This window comes from Erinaceus europaeus, chromosome 14 (genome assembly GCF_950295315.1).
Source record: "Erinaceus europaeus chromosome 14, mEriEur2.1, whole genome shotgun sequence".
Classification (NCBI taxonomy): domain Eukaryota; kingdom Metazoa; phylum Chordata; class Mammalia; order Eulipotyphla; family Erinaceidae; genus Erinaceus; species Erinaceus europaeus.
This window is the reverse complement of record NC_080175.1, coordinates 5,621,718-5,633,751: the sequence shown is the minus strand read 5'-3', so window position 1 is coordinate 5,633,751 and position 12,034 is coordinate 5,621,718. Positions and strand designations below refer to the sequence as shown.

The 12,034-nt window shown below is 40.8% G+C and overlaps 1 protein-coding gene across 1 annotated transcript; it reads right to left on the bottom strand.

Moving 5' to 3' along the window:
- Positions 1 to 1,344: 1,344 nt before the first annotated feature.
- Positions 1,345 to 10,681, bottom strand: SPADH (spermadhesin family member). The gene is made up of 3 exons (XM_007519688.1): positions 10,636 to 10,681; positions 4,279 to 4,414; positions 1,345 to 1,528 (listed from the first exon to the last, which is right to left on the bottom strand). Exons 1-3 carry the CDS (start codon positions 10,679 to 10,681, stop codon positions 1,345 to 1,347), a joined length of 366 nt encoding a protein of 121 aa, XP_007519750.1.
- Positions 10,682 to 12,034: the final 1,353 nt, after the last annotated feature.

The following is a 12,034-nucleotide window of genomic DNA, read 5'->3' as shown; positions in this document are numbered from 1 at the left end:
AGTCAAAGATCAGAGATCTGTGGGAAGAGAACAGTCTAATGAGTTTGCTCAGTTCAACAAACATTACCTTCAAATTAATAAGTGAGGAAACCAGTTCATCTAACCCCTGAATAAAAGGAGAAGGTAAAGAAGCTTTATCTGGGGGCCACACAGTGGTGCACTCTTCTGAGAACACATGCTCCAATGTGCAAGAACCCAGGTTCAAGCTCCTAGTTTCTATCTGCAGGGGGAAAGCTTCACTGATAGTGAAGCAGTGTTGCAGGTGTCTCTCTGTCTCTCTCCCTCTCTATTCCTCCTTCCCTTTTGATTTCTCCCTGTCTCTATCCAATAAGTAAATAAAAATATAAAAATATAGATATATAAATAGAAATATATATATTTAATAAATATAAAATATATGCTATAAAGATATAGAAATAGACTATACAGAAAGAGAAGGATGACTATGGAATGATCTCACTTGTAGACAGAAGCTGAAAAATTAAGAACAGAAGGGAAAACACAAAAGAGAACTTGGACTGGAGTTGGTGTACTGCACCGAAGTAAAAGACTCTAGGGGTGGGGGGGGGGAGGGTTCAGGTCCTGGAACATCATAGCAGAGGAGGACCTAGAGGGAGTTGAATTGTTATGTGGAAAACTGAGAAATATTACACATGTACAAGCTACTGTATTTTACTGTTGGCTATAAACCATTAATCCCCCAATAATAGATAAATAAATAGCAAAGAAAGAGGCTATATCTATTTTTCCCTATTCAATATTTATTTCTGTGCACATATATATGGATATATGAATATACACATGCCTAATAATATACTTTACAATTTAGATAAATACTGTAAAATTCTACAGTATAATCACAATATTAACAAAAAGAAATTGATATTCTGATACATAGATAACTATCAAAAATGACAAGTAAAACTACTAAAAGAGATTGATTTAGTTACTTATTGTTAGTGATTTGCTATGCACCACCAAAGTTCTGTTCTCTCCATACCCCTACCAAGGAATCTCGATAGTTGCTCTCAAAAAGTCTTAGAGAAAGCTTAGCTACTCCTTTTTTTTGCCAGACCATGTGTTCTAATTACTGTATTGATTGCACATATGAATGAAATCACCCCCAAACCATGATGTGGACATGAGAAATATGTAGATAGAAAATGTGTATGTTCCTGAGAGGGGCCATTAGGTCACAGTGATGCTCCCTCACCCTGCAATGACCCAGTAGAACTTTGATGCAACCTTCGGGAAATACAACATCACCCAAAGAACATGCCACACGACAAGAAAGGATTGGAGTGAGAATTTAACAGGTACACCTTTCCCCATCTACATACCATTTTAGATTTTGGAGTAGCTCATGGAGAAGAAAGAAGGAAAGAAGCCACTTTTCCTGGAATATCTGATAGTCATAACATTGGAAGTAGATCGATACAGAAAATTGACACCATTACAAGGCTTCCCCAAGAAAGAAGATCCTACAGGTCCGTTCATGATTTCCAACTTCTCTTTGGCACAGTTGAGCCTGGCGGATAGAGGAAGACATCAGAGTTTAGAATCACCTTTCATACAGCAGGCAGCCTTTTTACATCAGTGGCTGATACTGAAAAAAAAAAAAAAAAAGGCAAACCTGGCGTGACAATGAACTGAAAGTACACCGTTTTGATGAGAAGAGAGATACCCCAGCACCTTGCTACCTTTGGTGGAACATTTCATTCAGCTGGGCTGCATGTAACTTTCACCTCTCCTGGGTACCCCTACCTGTGATTTAGGATGCCAACAGGAATGTAGGCACTGGACTTATTTGTCTATGAGGCCTCACAAGGAAAGTATTCAACCAATACCTACCAGTGTTTCTTGAGAAGTACTGTGTCAGGGAGAAGGGTCTAGACATAACTATATGGAGACCTCCCCTGATTTCACCATCCAATTCCATAGCAGATGGGGCCATTGAAATGAACTTAGTCTCCATGACGAGCAGAAACAAGAAGAACTTCAACCTCCCTCTGCTAAAAGCATTGTGACATTGGTTTGTCACAGGCCTGCTTATGTATCCTACATGTCTTTTCTAACTCTCTAGACCTCAGTCACACGATCCTCTTCACGGGGTTACCAGCATGTGGCAGTCACAGTGGATAGAATGAAAACTGCCTAGTTGACATCAAGCCAGGGACACCTCACCATGGCATGGCTCTCTTGGCCTAAGTTCGCTCTTGCTCAGTCTGGCTCTTTCCTTTCTGCCAAGAACTATCAGATCCACTATCAGTTTTTGAAAGGACAACAGGGACAGAGTCAAAGGGTGAAAATTGGAGCTGGGTGGGGGAGTGTGGCCGTAGCACAGTGGGTTAAGTGCACGTGGCACAAAGGTCAAGGATTGGCGTTAAAGATCCCCGGTTCGGCTCCCCACCTACAGAGGAGTTGCTTCACAGGTGGTGAAGCAGTTCTGCAGGTGTCTTTCTTCCCGTCCCCGTTTCTGTCTTCCCCTCCTCTCTCCATTTCTCTCTGTTCTAACGACGATGACACCAGTCACAACAATAGCTACAACAACAATAAAAAGCAACAAGGGCAACAAAAGGGAAAATAAATATTATAAAATAAATAAATAAATAAATTGGGTCTGGGTGGTCAAGAATCTGGTTGACTATGCACATGTTACTAAGTGCACAGACCTGGGCTGAAGCCTCCAGTTGCCAACTGCTGGGGAGGAAACTTCTCAAGTGGTAAAGCAGTGTTGATGATGTCTCTCCTTCTCCCTCTCTATTGCTCCCTTCTCTCTCAATCCTAAATATATAAATACATTAAAAAGAAGGAGTTAAATAAAGGTGAAAATCTGAGAAACACCTGTCCCTCTCACCATTATATGTGACGACACAGAAATACGTGATGCCATGGTGTCTAGGTCAAATTTAGTAAATAATTTAGCTACTCTTTTCTGAGGAGCCATCTCCACATTATCTCTTACCTGTCTCATCTAGTGGAATTCAACTCTGTAGTAGGTTTGGGAAAAAAGATGCTTAATCACACACATGCCTCCAGGCTTAGTCATCATTCTAGGTTGTACTTGGCATTTTTGGAATTGACTAAAATATATCTAGCTTGTTAAAAATCTCTGGTGGAATGGAAGCTGGGTGGTGACAGACTCAGTAGAATGCACATGCTACCATAATCTAGGACCTAGGATCAAGCCACCAGGTCCCCTGCAAGGGAGAAGCTTCATGAGTGGTAAAGCAGTGCTGTTGGTATCTCTCTTTCTTTCTCCCTCCTTTCTCAATTCCTGTCTGTCCTATCAAATAAAAAGGGAGAAATGGCACCAGGAGCAGTGGATTCCTTGTAAAGGCACCAATCTCCAGTGAGAACCCTTGTGGCAAAAAAAGAAAGAAAGAAAGAAAGAAAGAAAGAAAGAAAGAAAGAAAGAAAGAAAGGAGGGAAGGAGGGAAGGAAGGAAAAGGAAAAACAAAGAGAGCAAAAGAAAAAAAAAGAAAAAAGGAAAAAAACAAAGCAAAAGAAAAATTGTGACTACCTCACTTGGATCGCAATGCAGTATTGTTACACTGGAATACCTAATGTAACCTTAATCTTTTACTCATTGGTAATTTATTTTTCATTCATTTAGTGAAAAACTGGTTAGATATGTTTTTCTTAAACTTTTAAGATTCCCATTGCTTGGAAAACAGACATAACTAAGGGTGATATTGAACTGAAAGTTTCATCTAGAGTTTACCTGAGATAAATAAGGTATACAAATGAGAGAAATATCTATTCACAGGTGTAGAGTCAGAAATAGGGTTGGCTGTGCTTTGAGGAAGCTTTCTCTTGGGTGAAATCCTGACATAACATGTAAGGTCCTTAAGAAGTGGGTAGATGAGTATGTGTGTGGGGCAGGGCAGGGGGGTGAAAGGACTGTTTCAGACAGAGTAGAAAATATGTTTATGGGGCTGTTTACTCTCTGGGGTCCAAACACAGAGTATTGGAGGTGCATTGCTGAGTGGCTCCCAAGGAGTAGTGATTAGATAGGATGGAGATGGGAGAAGAGATCCAGTAGTCTTATGACTGGCATTTGAACATTAGTCCAAGAGAATAAAGTTTTGTTCATGAAGTAAAGTCAACTGAAGCATTCCCAGCAAGAATAAGAATGGATTAAGAACAGGTTTAAAGACTTGTGACTGCTAGAAGGTAAACTAAAAAGCCAAAGCAGACCTTTCCTATAAAGCCCCAACAAAAAATGCAAATAAACAATGCAAAAAAAAAAAAAAAAACTCACATCCTTACACTCACCTTATAGTAGGTAGTTTCAGAACAATTTTTCCACCAGAGCTTATTTGGATGGTCCAGACACAGACCGTTTCTGGCCCTTCATAGTTGGCGATAATACCTGATGGTTTTCTGAAGGTGTAATTACACACATTAGGCACTGAAATTGGGAGAAAAGAACATCAGTAGCCCAGAGAAATAGCGTCAGGCCATGAGGAGCTGTTTCATTCTAGGGCTCAAGACCACTGTCTTCACTTTCCACTCTAAACATTCGGATCCTTGTCTGAACTCCACTAACAGGGAGGGCCCGTGACTTTTTCCTTTTTTTTTTTTTCTCAGTTCTTCCTTTTTTCCTTCTCCCTTTCTTTCTTTTTCTGATTTAACATGTCTTAATGTTAAATTTAACATGCTTTAATGATACAAGAATTTAGGATTAATAGTTTCACACCTATGTATGTATGTATGTATGTATGGGATTCACCACATGGGCCATCAAAATTCCAGTGCCATTAAACTAAAGGAATTCCCTACTTTATTTCCAATCCCCCAGCTTCTAAAGTTTTCACAAAGTCTAAATGTCACTTTTATTGTCACCACTCTTTTGCATGTTTGTTTTTAGTTACTTCTATACTACACATGAGTGAAATCATCCAGTAGTTATCATTACTTTCTTATTTCACTTAGTACAATTACCCTGAGTTCTGTGTTTTGCTTTTCAAAAAATTTATTCAAGACAACCAACCCACTAGTAGAATAATTGTTATTGACAAGTGAAAATGGAAGAATTAAGTGTTTCTTCATTAAAACATTTTTCTAGCATGAGAAACAATAGCATGACCAGGTTGGAGAGCAGAACCCCACACAGTCACTTCATTTCTACCTCCTGTTGACTTCTACCTATCACAGGACAGAAAAGTATTAGTGGGATTCTTATCCTCCAGAAGGTTACGAGACTCAGACACAAGAGAACTTCTCACCGTAAGGGATCTACAAGAAGGTGACAGAACTCTGCCAGTTATGCTTCAGGTTCCAAATATTTAGTGAGAGTAAATATAAAACCTTCCATGGTCTGGGCATAGATTCAGCGGTTATGTACGCTTTCTATTTTGTGGCCTTGGGTTTGGGTTGGATTCCCAACACCACATGGGGGCACCATGGACAGCTCCAAAAATGAAGTGATGGATCTCTATAGATAGAGGAGTGGTGATGTGGTGTCTTCTCTCATCCCTCTAACTTTGTTTCTATTTTTGTCACTCAGAAAAAAGATAGAATAAAAATTATATAGTAGGGACAGAGTACATTCATGTGTATGCGCAAGGTTTATCATTTTGGAGGTCAGCTAATTTTTAAAATTTTGACTTCCTCATTTTTAAGAGGGAGGTTAACGGTTTACAGTAAATACAGTTGTTGGTACATTCTCACCCTCAGCCTAGGTCCTTCTCCACCAACAGCACCTTAAAACACCTCCCACCCAAGTCTTTTACTTTAGTGCAATACACCAAACCCGGTCCAAGTTCTGCATTTTCCCCGTACTTTCTGCTCTTATTTCTTAAACTCTGCCTATGAGTAAGACCATTCCATATTCATCCTTCTCTTCTAGTTTCTCTCACTTTACATGATTCTTTCAAGTTCCATCCAAGATGAAGTGAAGAAGAACAATTCAGTAAGCATCACTTTTGGTAGTATGTAAAGTAAATGATTTTGTGACATGTCCATGTGTGACCTGGACCTGGAAATCGTGGGGACTAAATTCCTATTGATCAAGTCATCTGCCTTCTGAGGAAGTCCTTCCTCCCTTGGATCCAACTTTCCCATGTTGCTTCTTGGCTTCCCTATCAGTGCTCTCTTTCTTGGTGAGATTAAAAGTTCTTTGACTCTTAGACTCCAGTCCCTGGAATGTTGATGGGGTCAAGGAATGTTGTCAGCACTTACCTATACTCCATACAGCTGAAAACAGTGATGCTGAAAAGACATCAAAAGTGAAAAAAACACAATGAGAATCTGGAATTTCCTGAAGGTCATGTAAAAGATTGGCGAACATACCCTTGTAGAGGAATGAAACCCCAGGGACTGGCAGGGGGGGATAACATAATGATTATACAAAAGACTTTCATGCCTCGGGCACCAGAGTCTCATATAGAGAAATACCCATAAGACTATCGGCACACTCGCCCACACAAACTCTAAAAGTCAGAAGAGAATGGCAAGATACCTATTGAGCACTCAATGAAATAGGCTTTCAACCAAGAATAATTAATCCTGCTAGACAGTCATTCAGACTGGATGAAAGGGTAAAGACCTTCACCGACTAGCAATAGTTAAAGGAATCAACTATCATCAAACCTGTCCTGAAAGAGGTTCTAAAAAGTCTCCTATGAACAGCATCACCCAAACACATGCCATATATCAGAACATGCAGAAAAATGTAGACTAATGGCATTGAAATACCTTAAACCCATAATATCAATCAATGTCAATGGCCTAAATTCACAGAGTAGGAAAATGGATCAGAAAACAAAAACCAACCATAAGCAATCTACAGGAATTCTAACTCAACAAGACAAACAGATCAAAATGAAAGCATGGAAAACTATCATATAAGCTAATGGACAACAAAAAGAGCAGGAACAGTTATTCTCATTACTCACACAATAGATTTCAAAATAAGTAAAGTAATACAAGATAGGCATGAACATTATATAATGCTCAGAGGGTTAGTCAGCCAAGAGGATTTAACAATTATGAACATTTATGCACCCGATGAGAGTCCACCTAAATACATCAAACATCTTCTGAAAGAGCTACAAAAATACATCAATAACAACACAGTAATAGTAGAAGACTTTAACACCCCACTGTTTCATTTATACAGATCATCTAGACAGAAAGCCAATGAAGAAACAATAGAATTAAACGAAGAAATAGATAAACAAAATCTTCTGAACATTTTCAGAGTCCTTCACCATGAGAAACTAGAATACACATTCTTTTCGTGTCCACACAGGATATTTTTAAGATCATATGTTAGGCTACAAAGACGATGTCAACAAATTCAAGAGCACTGAAATCATCCTACATATCTTCTCAGGACACAGTGTAATTAAATTAAAACTTAACAAAACAACAGAAAAATCAGTGAAAGTCCCAAAATATGGAAACTCAACAGCACACTACTTAAGAAGTACTAGGTCAAAGAGGAACTCAAAGAAGAAATCAAAATGTTTTGAGAATTTAATGATAATGAAGACATGAGCTATAAACATTTGGGATACAGCTAAGGCAGTATTCAGAGGTAAGTTCATATTCATATAAGTACACATTAGGAAACAAGGAAAAGCTCAAATAAACAACCTGACTGCACACCCAAAGAGTTAGAAGAAGAGGAACAAAGGAACTCTAAAGGAGCCAGAAGGACAGAAATAACTAAAATTAGGGCAGAAATAAGTAACATTGAAAATAAGAGAACCACACAAAAGATCAATGAAGCAGTGGTTCTTTGAAAGAGTAAACCGTATGCCTCTCCCAATCCATATCAAATAATATTGCATCTGCTGATCACAACCTAACCAACGCAACGATTGCCACCTCAACATGCTTCACTTCAGACTGTGTCCAGAGACTTCACGTGTGGAATGACAACCCTTCAGCTTCATTACTCTGATGAGACCTTTCCTTTCATAGTATTCTCTAATTCCATCTCAGGTGGTTCACTTTCTAACAAAGTCCCAAAACCTAGATATACACCAGTTTCTGTGAGAGAGAGCATATGTTCACACGTATCTGTAAACTACTGCAAAATATATACCTGAAAGCAGAAGTACACTAGAGTTTGCAGTGAGTACCCCCCTAACACTTCCTCTCCACTATTCCAAGCTTTGGGTCCATGATTGCTCAACAATTTGTTTGGTTTTGTATGTTAACTCTCTTTTCAGTCATCAGGTTCCAGATGTCATCAGGATGCCGGCCAGGCTTCCTTGGACTGAAGACCCCACCGATGTGTCCTGGAGCTCCGCTTCCCCACAGACCCACCCTACTAGGGAAAGAGAGACGCAGACTGGGAGTATGGACTGACCAGTCAATGCCCGTGTTCAGCGGGGAAGCAATTACAGAAGCTAGACCTTCCACCTTCTGCAACCCACAATAAACCTGGGTACATGCTCCCAGAGGGATAGAGAATGGGAAAGCTGTCAGGGGAGGGGGTGGGATATGGAAATTGGGTGGTGGGAATTGTGTGGAGTTGTACCCCTCCTACCCTATGGTTTTGTTAATTAATCCTTTCTTAAATTAAAAAAAAAAAGAGTAAACAAAATTGACAAACCCTTAACCAGACTCACTAAAAAATGGGAGAGGGGAGAATATTCAAATAAACAGAATAGTAAATAATAGGGGAGATATCACAACAGACACTAAGTATCATGTGAAGTTTTTATGAATAACTATATGCCACCAAGCCAGAGAACTTTGAAGAGTGTCTAGAAACATATAACCTTCCAAAACAGAAGCAGGAGGTACTATGAAGCTCAGACAGACAAATCACAGCAAAGAAATTTCAACAGTTATCAAGAACCTTCCCAATAATAAAAGTCCAGGACCAGGTGGCTTTACAAAAGAATTCTATAAAACCTTCAGAAAAGAGCTACCTCTACTGTTATTTTTTTATATTTTGGTTTTGTTCCTGCCTTCTTTCTTTGTTTTTTAAAAATTTTATTTATAAAAAAGAAATACTGACAAAACCATAGGCTAAGAGGGGTACAACTCCACACAGTTCCCACCCCCAGATCTCTGTATCCCATCCCCTCCCTTGATAGCTTTCGTATTCTTTAACCCTCTGGGAGTATGAACCCAAGGTAATTATGGGGTGCACAAGGTGGAAGGTCTGGCTTCTGTAAATACCTCTACTTTTAAAGCTCTTCTAAAAGATTGAAGACACAGGAATGCTCCCTTCCACTTTCTATGAAAGCCAGCATTACCCTGATACCAAAAGCAGATAGGAACACAACAATAACAACAACAAGAAAGAATATATACTCCTATTAACTTATAGTCTTATAAATTGCTATTTAATCAATACAAGAGGGTAAAATAGATTGAATGTCTTGAGCTTTTTAATATATAGACTTCAGTTCTGAGTATATATTCCTTTAATCTAAGCACTTAAGGTTTAAATTTAGTAAACTGAATTTCAACACTGGAATTAAATTGTTGATACATTTCTAATAGTGACTTAAAAAAAATTAAGTCACCTATAATCTTAGACCAGAGACAACTGGTCTTGTTGGTATATAGGATACAGTTATTTGTCAAGAGCATTAAATGACATAAATCTTGGTAAGGTCTTGTATGGAATGTCTGAGTAGGTGTTCCTGGTGTGTTTAGAGAATCTCATCCCAGCCTGAGTGGACCAGAACTCTCCTCTCCAGAGCATCCTAAACCATGTGTGTACTGTTTCCTTTTACTTTCTCTTGAAGGTTTTTCTCACTCCTCCAGGAAGTTACGAGACACCACTCACTCTGCGTGATTGTCATACAGGTCCCACACTGGTTCTACTAATGTCCAGTAAGGCTCCTGTGTCCTTCCTCTGCCCTAGTTAGACTGCTGAGGACCTCTGAGACAAACCCGTGCATTCCCTACTTGGCTTGTCTCACTTGTGGCAGGAGAAGGACCACCAAGAGAGTTGGCTGCAGGAGGACAGAGAGATCCAAAGAGTCATGTCACCACAGAAACAAAGATCCAGAAAACAGTGAAATAAAGCTCAGAGAGATAAGCTCAAGGAGCCAGGCAGTGGCACACCTGGCTGAGCGCATAAGTGACAATGCCCAAGGACCTGGGTTTGAGTCCCCTGGTCTCCACCTGCAGGAGGGGAAACTTTGTGAGTGGTTAAGCAGTGCTGCAGGAGCCCTCTGACTCTGTGCCTCTCCATTTCCCCTAGCCTCTTGATTTCTGACTGATTCTATCCAGTAAATAAAGGTAACAAATAAAATGAAGAGAGATGTCAGCTCAGGGAGATGTCATGCTTCTGCTGGCCCTTTCTTCTTTAGTCCAATGATGGAACAAGCCATTCTTGGCAGCGAGCACCTAGAGATTGTTTCTGCTGTGGATAGTTTAAAAATCTAGTTTGGAGGGCAGGTAGTGGCACACCTGGTTAAGCGCACACATTACAGTGCACAAGGACCTAGGTTCAAGACCCTGGTCCCCACCTGAAGGGGGAAAGCTTCACAAGTGGTGAAGCAAGGCTGCAGGTATCACTTGGTCTCTCCCTCTCTATCCCCCTCCTCCTTTCTCAATTGCTCTCTGTCTCTATCCAAGAATAAATAAATAAAATAAAATAAAAAGAAAGAAGATCAGGTTTGTAGAGGAATGCAGGAGAGAGGACTGCATTACCTGTGCAGAGCAGCAAGACCCAGCTGAATGTGCTAGGCACGCCCATTGTGGTGGCTCTGGCAGGAGCCTCAGTAGAGTGGTAGCCTTGGGGCCTGAGGTTATATAGTCAGTACAGATAGACAGTCTGCTCCTCCCTCTGCACCGAGGCCAGTGGGCTGCCGGAGAGAGAGGGTGCTGCTGGACCAGGCTGCTACGCCAGGACTCGTGAGCTTGACAGCTGGACCTCTGTTTCTCTGCCTGAAATAGCAAAGTCAGAATCCACAGGACATCCTCTTCACCCATTCAGTTGCTCTGCTTGTAGACTTCAAAGCACAAGTTGGCCACAGGTCAGCATACCTTTGGGGCAAGAACAGCCTTTGATAGTGCCCTAGGGCTGTTTGACCTCTTTCAGCTTGTATGACTCTCCCAACTGGGACTGGGACTGGGACGTAAGATGATCAATGACTCAGAGAAACACAGGGACTCGCTGAAGGTCACTGTGTGATAGTTGATTGAGGTGCAGCTGGGGCCAGGTCCAATTTCCTGCCTGCCTGGTTCTTCCACCAGCTTTTCCGTGCGCCTACCCAGCTTTCACTCCCTCCCGGTGTCCAGTATTGGTGGGGCAGCGATGGGCACGCCAGCTGCATGTATACAACCACTTGGATGGCAGTATGCGTCTATATTGTCACTGATAAGGCTGGAACTTGGACATACAGTCCCATGTAGTGCCTGGTACCAGATCCCAGCAGCTGTCTCTGTGAAGACTGTTTCAGCTTCTCAGATGTCAAACTAGCATTAACGGCAATGCCTCCAGGTGCATGCCAAAAAGGATGAAATGAGATCCATACAAAATGGCAGGTCACTCTTTGTCAAAACACCATCCATAGGAACCAAAGGGTGGGAACAATCTACTACCGATTCATTCGATTCAAGACAGTGTGAACAGCCATACAACACAGCCATTCAAACACAAAAAGTTCATGACCAAATTGACTTCTAAGACTATCTTGCTCTAGGTCATACTAATGTGAGAATATTAACCCTGCCCCACTAGGGAAAGAGAGAGACAGGCTGGGAGTATGGATCCACCTGTCAACGCCCATGTTCAGTGCGAAGCAATAACAGAAGCCAGACCTTCCACCTTCTGCACCCCACTATGACCCTGGGTTCATGCTCCCAGAGGGATAAAGAATAGGAAAGCTATCAGGGGAGGGGATGGGATATGGAGTTCTGGTGGTGGGAATTGTGTGGAGTTGTACTCCTCTTATCCTATGGTTTTTGTCAGTGTTTCCTTTTTACAAATAAAAAAATTTTTAAAAGTGTTTATTTTCTGGAAATCTAAATGGCTCTGGTTATGCTAAATCAAGTATATTGAATACAGTCATATGTGCGTTTTTATTGCCATCATCGTCATTCCTGG